Source organism: Bacillus rossius, chromosome 1, assembly GCF_032445375.1.
Source record: "Bacillus rossius redtenbacheri isolate Brsri chromosome 1, Brsri_v3, whole genome shotgun sequence".
Classification (NCBI taxonomy): Eukaryota; Metazoa; Arthropoda; class Insecta; order Phasmatodea; family Bacillidae; genus Bacillus; species Bacillus rossius.
Window position 1 is genome coordinate 202,680,191 of NC_086330.1, and position 24,436 is coordinate 202,704,626.

General features: G+C 36.4%; 1 protein-coding gene across 5 annotated transcripts in view; it reads left to right on the top strand.

Moving 5' to 3' along the window:
• Window positions 1-24,436, top strand: part of LOC134527244 (F-box/WD repeat-containing protein 7-like) — a 280,392-nt gene that overhangs the window by 39,918 nt on the left and 216,038 nt on the right. For all 5 annotated transcript variants that reach the window (XM_063359747.1, XM_063359745.1, XM_063359748.1 and 2 more), the window contains 2 exons: window positions 12,688-12,808; window positions 17,335-17,469. In XM_063359747.1, coding sequence (XP_063215817.1) covers window positions 12,688-12,808; window positions 17,335-17,469 — 256 coding nt within the window. The remainder of the gene's footprint in view (window positions 1-12,687; window positions 12,809-17,334; window positions 17,470-24,436) is intronic.

Consider the following 24,436-nt stretch of genomic DNA (forward strand, 5'->3'; position numbering starts at 1 on the left):
AATCCCGGCGGAGGAAACATATCGGGTGGCAGGGAGGCAGATAACCAAGGCACTGCGACAGCGGCCAGCGCGCGACTGACGACTTGGCAACCCCGCGCGCGGAGTAAGCCTCGCCGCAGCCGAGCGCTGCACATTCGCATCACAAGCGTGCTCTACCGGATAACGACTGACAGGACTGGCTCTTGTATCCCGTTAACGACACATATAATTTAGTCTAATATTTGCCGCAATATAGATACACTACTTAAAATATAACAAGACTCGCTGGAAAAGGTTTGAAACCCAGGCCACCGCGAATGCGAGTTCAGTAATTGTACCTTCAGAGGTAGTATATAGGTGGGTAGTTACCACGACCATGTTCTACGTTATATGAGAAGAGACATACGTTTTCTTTCTGTAGCGAAAAGTTGGCTCAATTTCAACATAACACAATGATTATATAGTAAACTGTCGTTCAATTTCGAAAAACCGATATGGTAATATTTGTATTCAGAAATAACTTCCATTGAGATAAAGTCCATGTTGTCCGAATTTTGACGTTCACTTTTTAAAAAGTTTCTGGCAGTCCAATAGTTTTCTGGTAAAATAAGATCTTTGCAATCCTGTTTACAGAGACCTTTCTTACAAGCTAAACGTCAAAATTCGGACAATGAAATAGATTATAGTAGTTCTGTTTAAATTATGATTACCAGTTGTGATTGCAATAATAATTTATGTGTAATATACTGTAATGCCAGTAACATTGACTTTTAAGTTCACTTAATTGGTTACGGAGCAAATATTATGTTGATCGATAAAAAATGGTATACTTAATTATACACAAGATACATTTATAAAAGTTAAATTGAAGTAAAATTAAAGTATGGACATTTGGATTTAAATAAAATATAGAAACTAATATCTAGGTCCATTGCGGGGGAAAAAAAAGACAAATTCTTGCTTGACTTTTCAATCAAAAACGTAGACTACACGGAATTCATGTTTTTTTTTTAAACTTCGAAACGAAATTTGGAGAAACAATTAGCAGCAAATGTTCATGTAGAAAGTAGTACACTAGCAAACTGATTATGATGATATTTCCTGGAGTAGTTCAGCTTCATTTGCCTGAGCCAGTGCCTAGTAATTCGGGTCAGCCAGACAACACCGACAAGACAGAGGAAAACTGTTTCAGCCTATCAGGAGAGGACGCGCCATTGGTATGCCACCTCGCGCGATGAGAGCCGAAAAAGTTGAGGTCAAGCCGATATTTTGTAATGCGGAAAGTGCAGAGATCGCCGATTTTTCAGAGTATAATATGCTGTTATTTTCTCGAACTATTAACAAATTATATTGTGTTTTATTCTCTACAAATCAACGGTACATTTGTTACAAAACACGAGTCAAAAACGTCAAGTGTATTAAAAAAGGTATAAATAAGAAGTTTTGTTCTGCAGTTGTCAGGCAGATGACAATACTAATCTATTAGGTATGTAGGGTAGACTTGTATCTAAAGTTCTATTTTTTTTGTTTCTCTTTGTAATATTTTATGTACCAGAACTGTTGTACGGTTTTTATTTAAACGAAGTGGTGTATCACACAGTAACATCCACGAAGTGTAAAGAAGGTTATAAAATGGACGCCGAAAGAGTTAAACATAAAATCGGCGTTCCTTTAAACTAAAAAAAAAAAAAAATGTTCTATCCGCTCTGTCTGGTTATGTGTGAAATGGGCGTGATAGTCCAGTGTCGTGTCTTCTCTTGTGCTTCAGCACATCACAAAGCCGCTGCTTCAGGTGACTCATCCCACTCCTATCAGCCATCTTTCATTCTTCTTTCTATCTCACTCCACTCCACCCCCCCTCCCACACCGTTTTCCTACTAGTTCGCGGGATGTCCGCATGGATACGCTACGTACGCTCGTGGCGGCCGAACGAGACGCTATCCTACGAGGAAAGAATGAACCACTTCAACTGACCGCGCGCGAGAAAATATTATCTCCCACGCACTCTTAAGGATTGTTATTTGTTTTGTAAATCAAAATACATACCTAGGAAAGCTATTTGATAGAATCGTGTTTGAATGGGACAGGAAATTAGGTAGTTTTCCTGTGTCCTAAAACGCCATTAAAACTTTTCTGAATTAATTTATAATTGTATGTATTGAAATTTTTGAAGTTTGTATTTCTGTTGAAACCTTCTACTATATGTTTTGAATGTTTTCTGTTGAGTTTCTAGAATATTCCTGATGAGAATAACTTAACCGTGAGCTTGCGACCGGCTGGCATAGGCAAGTGGTTCTGTGTCGCGCCGCTAGTGAGAATTCCCTAGTAAAAGACATGCTCATTTCCTTCCTTAAGATAAGCATTAAACAAATTAACATTGTGTCTACAGGTCAGTAGTCACAAGAAAGTAAAGAAACTGTAGAAGTAGTAACAAAAGTCACAAGTCCCCAAATAAACATTAAAAGTGCTTGAAGTATCCAGTAACCTTTTGTTAACCTGTATTTGGTTTGTTGATGTCTATGTTCAGTTTATAGTTGCACATTGTGTATAAATAGTTGGAGATTAACCACTTAAATTTTGAGGACATACTTATGGGAAGATTTTAGCTTTCTAACATTAAAATCAGCATGTTCCTGTGAATTGTACCCTCTTTTATCGCATAATATTCAAACGCGCATAATTGTTGCACCGATATTTTAGGGTGTCAAATTTGGATGACAAAACCTCTTGCGTAAATGTCGTATGATGTTTTTGGTCCTGCTATTAGATTCCAAACGCTTTGTGTAGGAATTTTTTCCATATCAAACAATGTATTTTAAAGTAGAAATCTAGTATTTATTCGGACATTACCACTTACTTATTTAATTAACGGAAATATGAAGTTGACTGATGTGTAAATTTTCTTTTAAAGACGTTTTTAAACATTATAACCTTTATCTGTTCGTCTGCGTCGCCGCGGTGTACCGTTTTTAAAAATGTAGGCAGCGCTAGTTGGCATCATTCATATTTGGTTATGTTGCTTCCCGTATAGAGCGCGCACACGTAGGCTGTATCCGAATACTGGCCTAATGGATCCCTTAGCTAAGGGATCCACTAAAAGTGCATCGTAGTGGACGCGGCCATCTTTGTGTTGAATCCGAATTCTCACAAGGGATGCCGATGCATCCCTTCACGCATCCACTAATTCGAGATTTCTAGGGATGCGACACTCGCATCCACTAACGCGTCCCTACATCCATTAGCTTCGGAATCGGGTTTTATTTTGTTTGTGTATAATATTACTTCAGATTTTCAGCATTATATTTGTTTAAAACATTATAAGCGAAAGTGATAACTTAAACAGAGACAAATGAAGACGTTAATAAATATAATAAAAATATGAATTTAAACTTAAAGGATAATTCAAAACTCATAAGTATTTTTAAAGTTTACAATTTATAAAATGTATTTTATTTGGATCGCTAACATCTATAACATACACGTTACATTATTTTTTAATTGGTAGGTATTTATTATTTACGTTTTGCTGAATATTCGTAGATATTCCTACACAAAATGGCTGCGTGAACATTAGTACGACTGACAGTCAACAGGTGGTGCTAGTAGTAAAAGTATTCGGATACAATCCATCCATTAGAAATGCGTCCTCTACATTGTGGCTGCATTTGCTAAGGGATGTAGGGATGTGTGTGCTAAGGACGCATCCCTATGTATTCGGATACAGCCGTAGTTGAATATTGATATTGATATCTCGCCGATTCATGCAACGTGCGCTCTTTGTTGAGTGCCGAGTTAACTACATTTGATGACCCGCACTCTTTCGTGGTGTGTACTATTTAAAGTTGAAGAAAGGTTTTTGTTGCATGCCTTATTAATTTAAATTGTTTGGCGTGCTCTTGTATACTCCACTTTTTAAATAAACTTACTTTCCATGAATGGGTTTGTTTTTATGAATAACTTTACCTAACAAAATTTTTTTTTTGCATATAAGTAGCAGCCCTACTTTTCAAACTTGATTTTATTATAAAATGTGCAACGATTATGCAATAAAACACGATATATTTAGGATTGTGTCTAATTTTTCTTATGATACGTAAAATGCAGACCTGCCAACTCTCACGATTTTGGTGTGAGGCTCACGATTTTAAGGTCCATCTCACGCCCTCACGCCAAAATAGTGTTTCCTCACGATTTTTTGGGGCCCCAAGATTTTGTTTGTAAAAGTTACAAAACAAGTTTTACGAACGCTTACAGTAACGAGTTTCCATCAATACTCGAGTCACGTAAAGGAAGCAATTTTGCGTTTTGTAGCATGTGCCGTGCTGATTTTTCTATCTCGCATAGTGGAAGAGGAGACATTGTGAAACATGTCGCTACAAATAAACACAACTAACACGTGAAGTGTATTGCTTCCAAAAAAAAAAACTGATTTTGCTGTGAACAGTGATAATAAATAGTGTTACACGAGCAGAATGTTATTTTACATCTTTTTTAGTTGCGGCCCTGCATGATCACTACACGACAGCGCTAAATTATGTTCAACTAAATTAAATCTGCAACCTATAATTTGTTGAAATAAATTTTGAAGCAGAGACCATGTAACATATGTACAGGTATGTCACTTAAATTTAAAGATTCTCATTTGTTGTTTTTTATTTCTAACTTGTATTTATGGGCCTGAAAATTTTTATGGAGGACCTCATGATTTTTTAAATTTGAATGTTGGCAGGTCTGAAAATGACATTGTGATGTAAGGAAGGAATGTACAGTACAACCCTGTTATATTCTCCAAGGGACCAACTTAAAAAAATGTTATAATTACATCTTCACTTTGTATAGATTACGTGTGGATTTATTAAATTATAGAGTATAGGTAAAACAACACAAAGTACAGGAGTAATACACTAAGTACAGCAATAGAGTGGAAAATTGGTTAATTTTATTTATAGATAATACCTAATAATATGCTAAAGAAAAAAATGTTTTAAACATAACATACCTTGGAATGAAATTCCAGCTGCTTGTGATTCACCTACTACAGTTACTTTGAAAAATAATTGGTGATTATTATTTGTTTATTGTTTATTTGAGCGGCCGGGACTCAGTAGCGGCCGGGACTCCATAGCCGACGGACGTGTGCGCGCGTGCTCCTCGTTTACCGTCGGTTATCTCGATCTATTTTGGTTTAACATCGTCTGTTGGTGTTAAATATTAATTCGTCCATCTTAGATCAACCTGATTTCCGGGGTTTTTTGCCCCAATATGAACCTCTCTCTTTAAAATCACTGCAGGTCGTCAACACGGAAATGTTTAGATCGCCGACCAAGAAATCTGGTTCCAGTTCTAGTGCAACTCAGGAACTACCCACGTTGGAGATAACCAAGCTGGAAATAATGAAGCCAGATGCTCTTAAACTCGATGATTTAATTAAAAAGGTTGAACTGCTTTGCAATAAAGTTGATGCTCTTCAAAACGAAAACGCTCAACTTAAGTGTCTGCTTATCGACTCCCGCTCTGAAATGGCTGTGATTAAACAAGAACTCATCTCAATAAAAGAAAGTTTGTTTGTAATAAATAAAAGTGAGATATATTATAGTCAGGCTTTAATGAAGTCTTCGAGCGACAAAAAAACTGAACGTGTAGCAGCACAGAGCGTCTCGGGTAACGGGCGTCCGTCCAGTGACCTACTTCCGACGCAGCAAGAAAAAAGTGATGTCACCAAAAACAACCACACCAACCAACATGCTGACTCTGACGGCTTCACCGTTGTGCAAAATGCACGAAAATCCAAAATGAAGGCGAATACAGAATCCAAGCGTGAGCCGGAAAGAAAGAAAACACCGATGCAAGTGGGTATAAGGAATATTCCCACCCTTAAAACGGTCGCCAAGCCTGTTCCGAGAAGAACAAAAGCACTGTTTGTTACTCGTTTTGATCCTTCTGTTCATGCAAACGAGATAGTTGACTACATAACTAATGAACTCAATCTTTCACATGTTAAGGTAGTGAAACTTAGAACCAAATTCGATTCTTACGCTTCGTTTCTCATAGTAGTACTTGAAGAAGATTTTAATAGAATAAATAACATAGTATTCTGGCCGAGTGGGTGCTTAATCAGTCCCTTCTACGGTAAACTCCACCCGGAACAAATTGCTACCAGTGACTCTACATCAAATAACTCCGTCAGCACTGATAAGACCGTCATCCCCATGAAGCCCTTATCAGCTGGTGTCACTGCAACGAACCTGTCTCCGGTGCCAGGAGGAGCACCGTAATTTGTTTTCGTGCATCCTATTTCAAAGGAATTGGAATTTTTTTTATCAAAACGTCCGTGGTTTAAGAACTAAATCAAAAGAATTCTATGAAAACATTATCTCTAATTATGATTTTATCTGTCTAACTGAAACCTGGTTCAACGATCTTAGCATTAATTCCCACTACTTCACAGACCAATACTCAATCTACAGAAATGATAGAGACGCCTTGCTGACTTCTAATGAGCGTGGTGGCGGTGTTTTGATAGCAGTCAATAAGTTTAAATTCACTTCTATTCAGCCTATTTTTCACCTGGACTACCCCGGAATTGAATCTGTTTGGTTAAAAGTTAAAATGTCTCAGAATAAATCCTTTATAATTGGCAATATATATTTACCATCCCAAACATCACCAAATATTTATTCATCTTATTTTGAGACTTTAGAAGATAAACTGGCTGCTTATCAAGATGAGTTAGTGCTACTTGGTGATTTTAACGTCCCAGATGTTGATTGGACCAATAATCTAACTACCAACATCGTGCACACGCACATCAAAACTAAAGCACAATATCTTATAAACTTTATATCTAGTCTTGGTCTATTTCAGTATAATACAATCCTATCATCCAAAAACCTCTTAGATCTTTGTTTTACAAACATCTCGCAATGTTCAGTATCTCATGCGGATGAAGCACTTGTCACTGAAGACCCATATCATCCTGCCTTAATTATAAAAATAATATCTGACTGCATTCCTTATGTGGTCAGTTCTACTAGAGTCTCTAGGTCCTATATAAATGGTGACTATCTTGGTCTTTACAATGCTGTTAATAACTATGATTGGTCAAATTTCTATGAATCTACTGATGTTAACTATCTTGTTGATCAATTAACTACTTGTATAGGTCACAATATTAATGAATTCATCCCCGTTTTCATTACCAAACCATCTAAATACCCTGTTTGGTTTTCAAAAGACTTAATTCAAGCTTTAAAATCCAAGAAACATTTTCACAAACTTTACAGAAGAAACAAAAATATGTACTATTATACCAAATTTTCATTCTTTCGAAAAGAAACCAAATATATTATAAAGCGTGATAAAATAAATTGTACCAGAACCACTAACAATAATATCAAGAACAACCCTAAGAAGTTTTGGCGCTATGTCAAATTAATAAAAAACGGTTATCATGAACAGCATTCGTTAAAAGTTAATGATGTTGTATCTAGTGATCCAGTGGTGTTGACTAATGTATTTGCTAAATACTTTTCAAGTGTTTATGTGTCCTCTAATGTCAATTACCAAGTTCCCACCTTAAATTCATTCCTTGATATAATATCTGTTCCCTCTGTTTCTGACAGCCTTGTGCTTTGGGGCATAAGGGCTCTAAAACCCTCAATGTCTACAGGACCCGACGGGATTCCTAATTTTATTCTGAAAGGCTGTTCAAATATATTAGTACCCCTATTAAAACATTTATTTAATACTAGTTTAAGAACCCAAGTTTTTCCAAATAAATGGAAAATTGCAAAGGTCATTCCAATTCATAAAAACGGTAGCAAATTAAATGTGGTTAACTATAGACCAATATCACTATTAAATGGTCTCTCTAAAATTTTTGAAAAAATAGTTTTTAAAATCACTAATTTCCAACTAAAAAATCGTTTATCTAGTAATCAACATGGCTTTAGCTCAGGAATGACCACAGCCACCAATCTAATTACTTTCCTCAATCCTATTTTTAATGAAGTCATTAGCAGGGGTCAGGTAGATGCCTGCTATTTTGATCTTGCTAAAGCTTTTGATACTGTAAACCATTCATTACTATTAGGCAAGTTACATAATTTCAGTCTTAGTGACAATTGTGTTAATTGGTTTTCTAGCTACCTTAAAATTCGAACTTTTTTTGTATCTATCAACAACTCCAATTCTTCAAATTTTATAGCTAGTTCTGGAGTTCCTCAAGGTGGTACCTTGTCTCCTTTACTTTTTAACATATTTATTGATGACATTACTCAAATTTTGAATCATTCTTCTGGCACTCTATTCGCAGATGATCTAAAAATAAGTAGAAAAATTTTCTCTTTTAATGACTGTTTATTATTACAAACTGACATTAATGAAATTAATAAATGTTGTAAAGCCAATCTTGTGACCCTCAACAAAGGCAAAACAAAAATAATATCCTTTACCAGAAAATACCTTCCTATCAAATACGATTATAAATTGGGCAACACCTTAATTCAGAAATCCTCTTCTCTCAAAGATTTAGGTATCATTCTAGATTCTAAATTGTTCTTTCACCAACATGTTCAACATTTAATTTCTAGTTCCCGAAGAACATTAGCTTTAATTAAATATGTCACATGTTATGCTACCAAAACTGATTCTATCCTCTCACTTTATTTAGCATTAATTAGGTCAAAACTAGAATACTGCTCAGTAATTTGGAACAACATCAATATGTGCGATAATATGAAAATTGAAAATATACAGAATAAATTAATAAATATTATTATTCAAAAACAACTTCCTCTACCCAATCTGATATCTCTCTCAAGTCGAAGAGAATTACTTGACTTTATTTTTATTAAAAAATGTTATACTAACAAATTAAACTGTAAATACCGTATATACTCGTGTATAGCGCGCCCTTTTTTCCCCTCAAGTAAAGGAAAAAAATAAGGATGCGCGCTATACACGGAAAAATAAAATTTGTGGGGGGGAGGCGGGGAGGAGTGGAAGTCGTTAACTGCCGGGTGACACGGGTGACGTTTCTGGCCAGCCCCCACACATACGCACAAGCAACAAGGCCTCTGTTTCACACACACACACACACACACGTGTGTGTGTGCGCGCAAGCTCGCACATCATGGTCTCTTGTTTATTTTTAGACCTCCCCCCTTTACAGAAAGCCAGCTCAGAAGCTCGTAAAAAAGAGAGAGAGAGAATGTTGTCACCAGTCCCCCCCCCCCCCTCCCCGGTCTCTTTCTTCGCTTCCTCCATTCCTCGTTCCAGCAGCGACCGGTGAGTCATCTAGTTCTCCGCGCCAGCTTAGCAACGTAGCTAGCGCGGCACGCCTCCCTCCCTCCCTCCCTCCCGCCCTCCCGCCCGCCCACGTACCAGTTGTGACGATACAGCGCTTCATTATCTTCCCTCTACACAGCAGAGTTTAAGTATTTTCCTGACGCATCACCACACATCAATTTAAATAATCAGGTACCACAAAATGTTAGTAAAATTTATTTATGGGGAAAAAAAAATTTCAATTTTTTTTTCTTTGGAATTTGTTGCAAAAATCGTGGTGCGCACTATACACGAGGGCGCGCTATACACGAGTAAATACGGTATATACTTGACAACACCTGTTTAAGAGTACCTCCTTTTAACAGTCGTTTAACTTCCACTTTATGTACAGTTAACAGAAATAATGATATTATCTTTAGGCTAATAACCAATTTTAATAAATTTGATAAAGACTTTAATTATTTTCCTTAGTTCCTAATGATCATATGTGTTTTAGTTCTGTATTGCCTAAATTGTAACGTTAGATTATTGTTTTATTGTCTTTCGTTATGTGTGTTTTGTTTTTATATGTATTATATTGTATTGTTTTGTGTTTTTCATTTATGTTTATTATTGTGAGTGTATATGTATCTAATTGTGTGCCAACCATTAAAGGCTTTGTCCTGTTGGTTGGCATGTTACAATTACAAATAAATAAATAAATAAATAACTTTCACTAAGTAGTCCTCAATATGCCACACAGAGCTCATAATACTGTCAGGTGTATTGTTTTGTGCACCAACAAATTTTTTCAAAGTAGTTATAGCTTCGTAGGCTTTGAGTTGTGTAGGTACAACTTCAGGCTCAGCATCTTCGTCATCTTCGCCATCTTCATCTTCATGCTCATCTTGATCTGAGATGATGTCACTTGTCTGAGTTTGACAAGCTTGTAGATTGTCATCAACCACAACATACTCTTCATAACTGCCCTGGAAATTGCAGACAGTCTGCAACATTGCCCATTCATCTGCAGTTGGAGAGTTATGTATAGTTAGCAGGTCTGTAGATGGAATGTCATCTGCAGCTGGAGAGTCGTCTTCGTTCAGCACATCCACAGCATTTGTATCCGTTGTCACTGTTTTCTGGAAACCTGCTTTCCGAAAACAGTTGGCAACTGTCGTAGGCAAAACAGCATCTCATGAAGCAGACAAAAAGTGCATGGCATCCAGAATAGGTTTCTTGGCCTCTGCAAATCGAAGAACTTTGTGGCACAACCGCTTCCTGAAACCCATCTTAAAACATTAATGATGCCCTTATCTAGAGGTTGAAGGCAAGAAGTACTGTTAGCAGGCAAAAATTATAGTCTAATATTTCTCAAACTAACATTTGGAGGATGCGCAGCACAGTGGTTAACAAAAACCAAAATCTTCCTTTTTATGAGCCCCATCTTAGCATCAAGAAAGTGGAGGTACTGCTCGAAAATCTTGCAGGTCATCCATGCGTTTTTGTTGTAGTCATACCTACAAGGCAAGGTTTTGACATTCTTAAAACGTCTTGGCTTAGCTGCTTTTCCAATTACCAATGGAGGTAACTTTTCTGTGCCACCCATGTTAGCACCAAGTAAAACTGATCCGCTCTTTGCTTCTTTTGCCACCAGTGCATTTTTCACCTTTGAATGAGAAGGTTATGTCTGGTAACAAATTGAAAAATAATGCACATTCATCTAAGTTGAAGATGTCCCTTTTTTCATAACTGCGTAACACTCTGCAAGACATCATTTTTCCAAATGTTACACTGGCACCCTCCCCACTTATGACACGATAAACAATCCCAGTTCTTTTTTTGAATCTATCGATCCAACCATTTGTAGCTTTGAAACCTTCAACTCCTAACTTCAAAGCTATTTCCTCTGCCTTTTGTCGTAAAATATTTCCATTTATAGCAACACTTGATGCCCGTACTTGCTTGAACCATTCCAACAGCTTGTCATCAACGTCTTCGTGTTTCCCCTTTCTAATTTTTTTTACCTTAATAGATGTACCTACACTTTCAGCAAACAATTTTTCATGATTTTGTACGATACAGTTTAGAGTCGAAACAGAAATATTCAACTCTTTTGCAATTGCAACACACGTTTTGTTGGAGTTCCTGTCCACTTGGTTAATAAACTGAATTTTTTCAGCTACAGAATGTGATTTTTGCTTATATTTATCGGCTATCATAGCCGTACAATAACCTGAATAAAATTTCAATACAGCATATTTTAATTAAATACGACAGTGACTACAATAAGTAAGTAAAAAAAAATAATTACGGTATAGGTTAACCACAAACAAAAGCCGTGAATTTATCCATAGAACATTTAACCATTTCAAGGTGTTAAAACTTTGAAACAAAAACCAGCACCATAGAATACAGTAGCACTGTTTCCGACCATGTATCAGTGCACAAAATGCGCATCATAATTATTACGGAACAAGTCGTAGGCTAACGAGCGCGAACAGGACGCCTTATTTATAGTCCATCCGGTGCAAGTTTTGGAGTGCGTGTGTACCACGTCTATGGTGAACTACACAAATGTAAACGTCTGATGTTTGTATATGCGTGCTGTATTTTCTAGCTATGGTTTCGCTCTAAATTATGACTTTGAAGGAAGGGATACTGAAAATTGTGGCAGTTATCAAAGCAAATTTGAACGTTAAAGGCGGGAATGTAGAAATGTTAATATTGTTATAGGCGGGAAATTAAAGCATTGTGATTAATGGAGAAATGACGGGACCATGAAATTATGGTGTTATAGGCGGGAAAATGTTACAAACGGGAATGTTATAACCGGGTTGTACTGTATTATGATAATTTTGTTTAAAGGTTAGGAAAAAAATACTGAAATTGCATTGGCAGGTATTTTTTAGACATCATATGTGCCTACTAAGGCCTTGGCAAATAAAGGAAAAATGGCAAATCAAATAAAAAACTACTTGAATACACATGCAAACTTAACAACCCAATTAGAATTAAGAAGAAAGGACAACTGCTTTTACAATCAGAATGAAATAAATCATCAGTTATATTTTACACTAATTGACAAAAATTATTAACATCCATCGCCATGATCATGAACACATTATAACCAGGCAAACCACTTGTACTTATTAAATATCACAAAATACCCACATATTAAAACTTAATAAAATGAAATAGTTTCCTTAAATTTAATGGAGATGGCAGATGTGATGGAATGTTACAATCACTGCAGGGATGTGGCTGGCTAGGTCTTTACAACTTGCATTTGGAGACAACGTTTAGTATTGAGAACAGTCTTAGGTTAATGGATTAGCGGTTGTCTATGTAATAAGTTTAGATGACATAAAAGGTTATTGAAAATAGTGTCTCTGCTACTGTATGTAGATGTTTGTGTTTTAAACTATTTTATATTTGCAGCTTGAAAAAATTGTCTGGGGAAGGATGCATTCCTCTAGAAAAAATTAAGGTTTCGAGGAGTGTCATCCCTACTAAAGACAACCCCCCACCTGAAATGAATGATTGGCTGTCACAGTTCAGGGTAAGTTAGTAACAGGTTTCATTTTACACATAGTTAGCATGATTACTAGTTGTAGACCTGCCAACTCTCACGATTTTGGCATGAGGCTCACGATTTTAAGGTCCATCTCACGCCTTCACGCCAAAATAGTGTTTCCTCACGATTTTTCGGGGCCCCGAGATTTTTTTATCTACATAATTATATTGAATCAGCAAGGGGGAATATTAGTGGCAACGCAACTGTGAATAAGATGTTAAGGTTGCATTTATTTTGAGGTTCAGCTATGTAAATACTATGATTTATTTGTGTTAACTGTAACAGTATTGTTATATTTGAACCTGTTGCTGATATTTTACACGGCTACGTTTCGCCTCCGGCCGTGCCGTGCCAAGCTCATTCTCTTTGTCTGAGCCGGGCCGTGCTGTTTGGCGTAGTTGAGCCACATACCATGCTCTCGCCGTGTTCGATAGTCAATAGTAAGTGAGTAGTTGGTGTAAAAGTCTAATGTTTATTTTCGTCTTGCGCTGCTCCCTTTGTTGTTTGGCAAATGGTGGCGGTGTTTGTTTGTCTAGAGCAATGTGAACATGTCTGATAGAACTGTTTGTAAAAGTTACAAAACAAGTTTTACGAAAGCTTACAGTAACGAGTTTCCATCAATACTCGAGTCACGTAAAGGAAGCAATTTCGCGTTTTGTAGTGTGTGCCGTGCTGATTTTTCTATCTCGCATAGTGGAAGAGGAGACATGTGAAACACAACGAACACGTGAAGTGTATTGCTTCCAATAAAAAACTAAATTTTGCTGTGAACAGTGATAATAGTGTTAAACCAGCGGAATGTTATTTTACATCTTTTTTAGTTGAACATAATTTAGCGCTGTCGTGTAGTGATTATGCAGGGCCACTTTTTAGTTAAAAAGATGTTTCCCGATAGTGACATTGCCAAAAAATACGGCTGTGCGAGGACCAAATCTGCAGCAATATTGGGACAAATGGATCAAAGTTCGCATGAGAAACTTGTATCTGTGTTACGTAATACACCATTTTCCATCGCAACCGATGTTAGTAATGAAAGTGATTGCAAACTTTACCCCATTGTGGTTACTTTCCACAGTAAAGACAAGCTCGAAATTCAAAATAGGCTCTTGGCAGTACTAGTTCTCAAAGGAAACTCAACAGGAGTAAATATTGGTTATCTTTTACTTGATACCATAAAAGAACACAACATCCCATTTTCAAACTGTTTGGCGCTAAGCGCTGACAATGCGCCAGTGATGATGGGACATAAAAGTGGTGTGGCTGCTGTTATGAAAAGTAAAATCGAAAATTTGATTGCTGTTGGTTGTCCATGCCATTTGATAAACTTATGTGCTGAAAAAGCTGCTGCTTGTCTTCCATCTAAAGTGGATGACATTTTGATTGATATATTTTACTACTTGGAAAAGAGTGTAAATAGGAAAGAAAAGCTAAAAGAATTTCAGATGCTGCATGACATAGACACTAAGAAAGTCCTCAAACATGTGTGTACACGATGGCTTTCGTTAGGAAAATGCTTGACAAGGTTGGTAGAACAATGGCAGCCATTAACTAGTTTTTTTTTTTTATAGAATGTCGGCCTGAATTTGCAGATGAAAGCAGGAGCACACTTCAGAGCTACAAAATCCCCAAACTAGTTTAAAAAATAGGTGAATGTTCAATTCCATCTCAACAAGGTAGTCAAAGTAACCTCACAGTTTTGTCCAGTGCCACAAACACAGAAAGTAGTAGTAGTACAAACAGTAGCCATGCAGTGTCTTCAAATGATAAAAAAAAATTTCCAAGTTCACTTTTCCCAGTACAATAGCTTCTAAACCTGACAGTTCAAAGAAGCGCAGTTCTAAAATGGATGTGACCAGCTCAAAGAAAATCAAGTTAACACACAGACCTAAAATGAAAACATCAGTTCCTTAGGTACCAGCAGAAAAAGGTAGACCTATGTCATCCCAACTTACTAGAGAAGAGAGGCTATTCATGTTTTTATCTAGTGATTTAAACAAGGCATTTTGCATGTTTCTCTTAAATGTAATCCCTATGTTCGACAAGACCAATGTACTACTACAGTCGCAAGAACCTCAGATTCAGAAACTGAAATCCACACTTTACGACCTGTTGCGAAACTTGATGTCAAAATTTGTGTGTGCTGATGTAGTAAAATCATCTACTTCTCTTTTGGAGATGTATTATCACACTCATGATAATAAAAAAAAAATAAAGATTTGGTTATTGGTAGTGCGGCATTCAAAATTGTGGGTGGCTTGAGTGTTGAACAGGGCAAATTGTTTTACAGTTCAATTAGGCAGTATTATGTGGCTGCATGTGACTACATAGTACACAAATTTCCTTTATAAAGTACTTTTCTAGCTCATGCAAAAGTAGCATGCATTGAAACCATAAGCCTGCATCATTTTCTAGTGCAAGATATTTTGTTGATAAATTTCCAAATATTATTATTATGGAAGGACAAGATATAGATGCTGCAATTGATGTTTTTGAGTCACAATTTTCTTCATTTCAAATAGAAGATATTCCTGAGGAAATATTGAAGCAGGAAAGAATTGACTCTAAGTGGTCATTTATTGGACAGATGAAGACTATAGATGGGAGTTTGAAGTATGACAAGTTAGGTCAACTTATGCTAGGTATTTTATCCATTCCTCATAGTAACGCCGAGTGTGAGAGGATCTTCAGCCAGGTAAAGAAGACAAAAACCCAATTCAGATCGTCAGTGTCTGAAAAATTGCTTGAAACATTGCTAAAAGTAAAATCTGCACAAGAGGGCGTGTGTTACGAACAACTCTTCGATGAAAATTTTTTGAAGGCTGCAAAATCTGCAACCTATAATTTGTTGAAATAAATTTTAAAGCAGAGACCATGTAACATATGTACAGGTATGTCACTTAAATTTAAAGATTCTCATTTGTTGTTTTTTTATATCTTAACATGTATTTGTGGGCCTGAAAATTTTTATTGAGGACCTTGAAGTATCGTGAAGGGGAAGGGGAAATCCACCTCACTTTACCTCAATGATGTTAACAATTAGAAACATAAAAAAAAAGCAATGGCCCTTATAAATGGACAGGCAGAGTGCCAGACGTGTTGTGCGAGAACAATTAACCCCTAAAGAAAAAAGCGTAAATATCAGAAATACAAAAATACACAACTTTATTATTCTTTAAAACAAGCCCCATATGAATGTAGAGGGTCGACACATAACAAGAATTACGAAAGAAAGATTTACGTAAACAGGTACTGGTGAGCAATACAAATAGCCAATATACAAATGTTATGTGCTAACGTTATTAAATCAAGCAATTGCAGATAGAATGCTGTCTGTCCGGACGTGAGAGGTGCGGCGGAGAAAAACGGCAAACGCCCCAACGGAAAATGGGTTGAAAGCAATAAAAACAAAATCAAAGAAATGCACAAGGTGAAACACACTGGCAATGCAAAACAAAAAATTACAAAACAAATTCGGTGTCCAGCAAACATTACTTTATGAGGCCAAAAGGAGGCAAGCCAAACATGGCGCAGAAGGCAAACTAAAGAATTATCAAGAAAGAAAAAAAAAAATGTAAGACACCGACCAGAGAACACCTCCTAGCCATGCGTAACATGGCGCGACGCCGAAGCACCCCTCACGGCGATCGCTCCCGGAACAGAACAGCACGAGCAAAATAATTACAGCCCTATATATAAAAAATCCAGATGGCGCTAGTGTCACATTCAGTAGGCCTGGAAGGAGGCGTCTACGTCACGCGGAAGTCACAAGGGAGTGCGGGAGGGGGCTTTAAGGGGAACGAGGGAAGGGGTGGAGCCGGCGGGCGTCTGAATGCCGAAGCTCACGTTGCAACCTCATGATTTTTTTGATTTGAATGTTGGCAGGTCTGTAAGTTGCATCTTTACTTATTTTATCTGATTATTTTAAATAAACGAAATGACATTAACTTCGTATAAAGTGAATAATGTAGGATATATTCAGGGGAAAATGCGTAGATGCGTTATTATCGGCCAAAAAAAAAAAAAAAACATTTTAACTTAATGTGCATGTAACTGTACTAAAAATTATCGGTTATGCGGTGTTAGTGCTGCCATATACATTTTTCACCACAAATCATTTGCCTGTTTATGTTCATGTCTGCTCAGATCCACAGAACTTCACCTAGTGAAGCAAATATCTTGAACGGGATAAACTCCCACTCCTACGATCTTTAGGTGGATCAACTGTGCAGTTATTTTTTTATTGCCCATAAACTGAATTATAATTCAGTATGTGTGTTGTAGATATATTAAGGAAGGCATATCTTGGTCATCATAAATTTTAAGTAGCAATGAATAGTGTTGGAGTCGATTGAAGCCAGTCGAAATACAGTATAAATTGTATAAATTAAGTATAAATTGCAAGAAAATGTTAAGTATAGAAATGAAAATGAGAGTTTCTAATGCATTGGGCAGTCATTAATAGAAATGTTGTTTGTGGTATGGGTAACTTGAATTGGTGCTGATTTTGGCAGATATGGTCGAATGCAGAGCGGCTGCTTGCAATAGACCAGCTGATCGATGCATGCGAGCCAACGCAGGTCCGACACATGATGCAGGTGATAGAGCCCCAGTTCCAGCGTGACTTCATCTCATTGCTGCCCAAGGAGGTACATCATCTTTTTTTCTCAGTAATTAAAGAATGAATGTATGTTTCTTTCTTTACAAACAAGGCTTTTTCCTCCTCTTAAACTAGTAATTAGAGGTATGTTTGGGCTACAACTCTGAATTTAATCCTTGTACCTAACTGATTTTATTTGTTAGTAATTTTTTGGCTAAAAATTTTTTTTATAAATATTTTTGACAAACGCCAGAAAATGTTTAATTGGCATACCCTCTTAGGCTACAATAAGTTCAGAAGCATTCATAGTATCTAGGGATGTACGAAAGTGACTTCATCCACACAAAATGAAAGTGAAAGAAAATTTATCAAGTTTCGCGAAAGTGAAACGAAAATTAATTTTTCTATGAGATAAATCTATTCTTAACGAAAGTTAAGCGAAATTTTTTAATTAACAAAGAAAAAAAGTGCCCCAAAATTTGCTCTTCAGTAAATTATTTACGTTTTCCAGTTATTTGCACTATATTCTTCAGGTCCCGTTTAGTTCCCATTTAATCCAATACAATACTTTCACGCGAATTACGTCTCAAAAATCGAATCCATCTCGCTATTTACGTCACGTAACAACCATAGTAGGCCTAAAAACATTGTGAAAAACGTAACTTTTATAGTCGGCAGTGAACATTTTAAATCGCAAAATATACATATTTTATAACATGAAAAGTTGCTTTTATTTCTAAACATATAATAATTTAAGCCTAGGTGTGTAAAAGTCCGAGTAATTATAGCAGGAGACAATCTAAAATGTTCTAGGGAAAAACGTAAACTCAAGAAAGTATAAACGTTCTGATACTATATTTATGTCACAATTTAGCCGAAATACTGGTACGAGACATAAACTTCACAAGATAAAATGAGCGGAGTCTTGGTAACTGTTTTATACGTATTTTATAATTTCGGAAGTATTGTACAGTTGATGCATATTTTTTAAACTAACCATTTATATCTGGGGATCGTAAATAATTAATTATTGGTATCAAGACATCAAGATGAACGTAAACTTGAACATGTCACGGCAGTGAGAAAACTGGTGCGTATACCAATAAACTGGTGGGTCATTCCATGTCAAATCACCCAAAAATTTTTTGAAATATCACCCACCAACACGGATTTCCACAAAATTTTGTGTACTTGTTGCCTCGATGAAGTTGTGAAGCCATATGAATTTTTTCTTCATTGGTCCTTATAGTTTTTTTTTTTTTAACAGAAGGTCAAAGTTATATGCATTTGCTTGAATGTGTCACTCTTGATACTCCTTTTCAGGAGTGCAGCACATTGCTAAAAAATAATATTTCAGCATGTATACTTGTTTAATGTATGAAATTATTCGTGTAAGTGAAACAAGGTTTACAGATTCCAAGAAAAATTGCCTGAAAGCATTTTTATGTTTTCTTATTGCTTAAAAAAATTATTTAAAATGAAAAGAGCATGCTTTTACAGCATAACACATGAAATTGCAGATGAGAAAATTTAGCAAGAGGCAATAAAGAAAACTCATCTGTATTGGTTTTACATTAATCCTGTAACTACATTTTATGATATAACAAAAGAAAAACAGTGGGGTTTTGAAGGTTTATGTATGTAAGTGCATGTATAATAACCCCATCTTTTGTTTTCACTTTGGTAACCACATGGCTACCTATATCACCTTCTTGCACTGAAGGTCCAGTCATGTCAGCATTACACAAGTGTGTAGTCATCACTGGGCTTATCTGCAGAGGCAGCTGCAGTAACCTCCGCTGATGTAGCAGGATAGCCAGTCGGTGAAGCAGAGTTGGAAGGTTCTTCAGTGCTTTCTGGTATAAACAAGCATGTGGAACGAACTACAAACTTTTGTTTAGTTATTCTTTTAATTTTTTCATTGTGTTGTTATTGGGATCGCACAACAACTTTATGATTTGGTTTTTGTACCAGTGACATTATGTGAAAGTGAAGTGTTGTGAAGTTGATGAAGCAGTAATGGAACTTCAGCAGTCAGGAATTAGTGAACCATGTAGTGTTGGTAAGGAGACTGGAACAGAGTGTCATAAAACAAGTTATACCCATTTGAAGAGGTTGAACAACATTCAAACACTAAGTGATACTGACAAAGAACTTTTATCCTGTAGGAGTGGCATAAAAAGTGATAGGTTAGCGAGTGTCTGTGAGCACCATAGGATTTTTTATACAAAAAAATATGAACTGTATCATACTACATGTTATGATCCACTTAAAAAACATAAGAAAACCATTTACAAATCACTACGATGTGTAAATAAAGACATTTCAAGGGAAATATATGACAAATTAAATTTGAAAATACCACAAGGACAGAAGATTTGTTCATCTTGCAGAAAATGCATACAAGCACTTCCTATTAATACAACAGACCAGGAATCATCAGAAATATCTGATACAGCCAGTGTATGCAGTATAGGTGATCTTGATACATCATCAAGCAAGGAAGCTGCTTCGAAGACCATCAGTACTACATTTGATGAACTAGGAATATCCCCTTTAAAGTTACATGCTGTACCAGCACACAGCAAGCTAGTTTATGGGAAAAGGAAATTGAAATTGGCATGTGACAGCTTAAGAAGTAAAGTGTGCAAAGTACTTGGCCAGGGCTTTCCCACTGAGAAAAATGACAATGAACAGATTTCGAAGGACATCAAACAGAAAGCAGAAGATCTAGATACACTCTTATCTTTAATTAAGGAAAAAGTAAGAATGACACAGAATACACCAGAAAAGATTAATTAGACTTTTAACTTTAGTTCCAATTTCTTGGAGCAGACAAAGGATCATGGAAGAATTTGAAGTCAGTGAGTATGCTGTTAGGCAGTCAAGACATCTCTTAAGGAAAAAGGAATTTTATCTACTCCACAATCTAAGAGAGGGAAATCCTTAAGCTTAGAAACTGTTGAACGGGTGCACAATTTTTATGAAAATGATGACTATTCTAGAATAATGCCTGGAAAGTAGGATGTAGTTAGTGTTGCTAGGAATGTCCACAAGCAAAAACGTCTTATTCTTTCTAATTTACGAGAATTGTATGCTGCTTTCATATTCCAATTTCCAGAATCTGCTGTCCGGTTCTCTAAGTTCTGTATGCTAAGACCTAAGTGGTGTGTTTTGTCAGGATCATCAGGAACCCATTCTGTATGTGTATGTAGCATACACCAGAATGTGAAACTTCTCCTTCATGCAGTTGGTGAAATCAATGAATCCTATCATGACCTTATAACTTACCTAGTTTGTTCCAAGGAAAACAGAGATTGCATGGTGCGTCACTGCTCTCATTGCCCACCAAGTGAGAATTTAAGGAGAATTCTTCAAGAAAAACTGAATTATGATCCTTCAGATGAGATAGAATATAGTCAGTGGGTAAGTACTGATCGAACAGAACTCATACAGTGTGCTGCAAGTTTTGAAGACTATTTGAACAAATTGATTGAAAAGCTAGAAAAACTTATTCCACACTCATATATTGCACAAGCCCAATCCAACTACTTGAAAGAAACTAAAGTTAATTTGAAGTCAGACACAGCAGTTGTTCTTCTAGATTTCAGTGAGAATTTCTCATATGTTATCCAAGATGAAGCACAAGGTTATCACTGGACAAGTGGTGCTTGTACTCTACATACTGTAGTCATTCATGTCCGCTTGCCTGGCTCAGTGGATTTGTCTGTTTGTAATCTTTGTGTGTTGTCTGATGATCTGGATCACAATGTGGCCTTCGTACATGCAACACAAAAAGAAATTGCCAAGCTAATTTGTGAAAAATTTTCGTTTGTGCGAAAGGTGTGTTACTTCAGTGACGGCTGTGCTGGCCAATATAAAAACTGCAAAAACTTTAAAAATTTGTGCTATAGAAATTTTCCCTCGAAGCATCTTGGTCATTTTTTGCTACCAGCCATGGGAAGTCCCCATGTGATGGAATTGGTGGCACAGTGAAACGCTTAGTTACTAAAGAGAGCCTTGGAAGATGTCTTGATAACCAGATAACAACAGTAGATGAAGTATTCAAATTCTGTACATCGCGCATTGAACATATTCATTTCAGGCTTGTCAAAAAGGAGCTGATTCAACAGGAGCGACATGAGTTGTCAGGACGGTTTACGAAAGTAAAGACAATCCCTGGAACACGCGAATTTCATCAGTTTATATACCACTGTCGCAAGATGATGTAGCAATGAAACGCATAAGTTTTGATGAAAACTACACCTCTGTGTTTCATTTCAGAGAAAGCAATCGTACGCTTGTCACCATGTCACAGCTTTCTGTAAACTCATTTATTTCATGTGTATATGAGTCTCACTGGTTCTTTGGAACAATTGAAAAGCTAAATCATGAAGAAGAAGATGTGGTAGTTAAATTCTTACATCCGCATGGACCAGCAAGGTCATTCCACTGGCCTTCCGTTGACAGAGAAACAGGTGTGATGTTCCACTGTGTAATATCCTAAGTGTTGTTAGTGTACCAGTCACAAAAGGAAGTGGTAGGATGTGGTACTTCCCAGAAAAAGAGGTAGAGTTTGCTGATATTCTGTTCAACAAACATTTTGGCTCATAACACTAACTGTATACAGTATATTTATTGGTAGTTTTGGACTAATATTCATTTATTATGAATTGATATGGAAGGGGAAAATATTTGTATTTATATACCTGCAACAAGGGATATTAGTTAATGTGAGATATAAGTTTTCTTTCTGCATCCTGACTTTAGGAACATCAACCACCAGAAATACTGCACAAGGTAATTATGCTCCATCACTTACTTGAAGGATAAGGCCGTTGGTTTAAAGCATAACCAGGTTTCAGATTATGTATGTGTGTGGGTACACACACATATGTAGCAAATGGAAAATCAACCCAAATACTGCAAACATATTAAATAGCAACTTGCAATGAATTGTGATAGTACATACCTATGTTTGTGTTAAAATATCTTAAAAAGGTATGAATACACTGATAATTAATAATTTTCACTGAAACTATCACCAGTTCATAAATATATGCAGTGTTTTTCTTTAGTAGCAGCTACAACAAATTAAGAAAATATTTGTAATGAGTGTTGTGGTCGGTTTCCAATTAATGTCTTATATAAATCTGTATAAATTTTATATCAAAGCCTTCTAAACCCCACTGTTTTTCTTTTGTTATATCATAAAATGTAGTTACAGGATTAATGTAAAACCAATACAGATGAGTTTTCTTTATTGCCTCTTGCTAAATTTTCTCATCTGCAATTTCATGTGTTATGCTGTAAAAGCATGCTCTTTTCATTTTAAATAATTTTTTTAAGCAATAAGAAAACATAAAAATGCTTTCAGGCAATTTTTCTTGGAATCTGTAAACCTTGTTTCACTTACACGAATAATTTCATACATTAAACAAGTATACATGCTGAAATATTATTTTTTATCAATGTGCTGCACTCCTGAAAAGGAGTATCAAGAGTGACACATTCAAGCAAATGCATATAACTTTGACCTTCTGTTAAAAAAAAAAAACTATAAGGACCAATGAAGAAAAAATTCATATGGCTTCATAACTTCATCGAGGCAACAAGTACACAAAATTTTGTGGAAATCCGTGTTGGTGGGTGACATATTCTGGGTGATTTGACATGGAATGACCCTGGTATTAGAACTGGACAAAACTGGTACACGGGAGGTGGAGCTTATATTTTTTTTCCGCTAAGCGCGCATCTATTGGCTGGCTGCTGATGGAAGGTCACGAGTCTGGGCGGAGCGTTGAGTGAGTTATACTGCGCATGCGCAGCTCAGAGAACAGAGAGAGTCAGCCGGTGGCTACGCCGCGCCGTAACAGCTGATTGAGTACAATGACCTTTCTCCGCGCACGGCGCACTATTGACTGTAAATTTCCAATTTGCGGCCCTTTTCTTTTAATTTTTTAAATTTTTTTAACTACGTATGTTTAATGTAGCCCGTATTTGTTATGAACGCTGCAGGATGCGACTGTATTTTAATTAACTTTAACGTATTTCTTACTTTTCCCTTTATTTACACTTTCCCGCTTTTTACACTTTTTTACTTTGTCCCCATGAAAAGTGCAAATAAGGGGTTTTGCTGTAAATCATTTTGGTGCCTTTTGATGTATCTAAAAATGACAAGTTCATAAACTCATGTTTGATGACATGCTAGCAGGATAGCAGGATACCTCAAATTTCATTTGAAATTTTCTACATATGACGAACCAATAAAATGCACTAAAGCTACATGAACTTGTTTCAGATTTTAAATTAGGCTTTTCTAATCACGTGCATGGTACTGACGGAAAAACACGTGACTACTGCGGAATGGCCGCCATCTTGCACCACTGTCACACATCGCTAGCTCAGGCAGCTGTAGACCAGGCAAAGGGTCATCGTCAAAACAAAACATAACAAATGGTTGCTGCCGAGTGGTCATTACATGCAGTGACTTGTTGACCTTTTTGTATAATTGGCTGTATATTATGAGGATTTTATATGCCGGACAGAGTATGTAAAATTTAAATAAAGCCGACGACAATGTTTTTGTTTGGCAGTGCGCGAATAAAAGTAGGTACATTCTTTGTTTGTGTGTATACGGTAAATACTAAATAGTTAAGAGGCACGATTATATGGTAATGCGCGATAAAACGAAATAACACCGAAAACCGCTTGAAAACACGAAATAAAACGAAATTGTGCGAAATCCGCGATATGTCACGAAATTTCGTCTATCCTGATTATTTACGTTTTTTTTTTCCATTCTGTAAGGAAAATTCACTATCTTCAGCACAATCAAATATTTCTGACAGTAACTAGCAGCCATATATATTATATGCAACGGTGATTCATTATAGATTTTTAAATGAAGTCTCGGAATTAACGGTAATCTTGTGTACCATAATAATTTAAGATGTTGATAACTATGATACAATGGCCACCGTTCACTTTCTGTAAATACAAAAATAACAAACGTC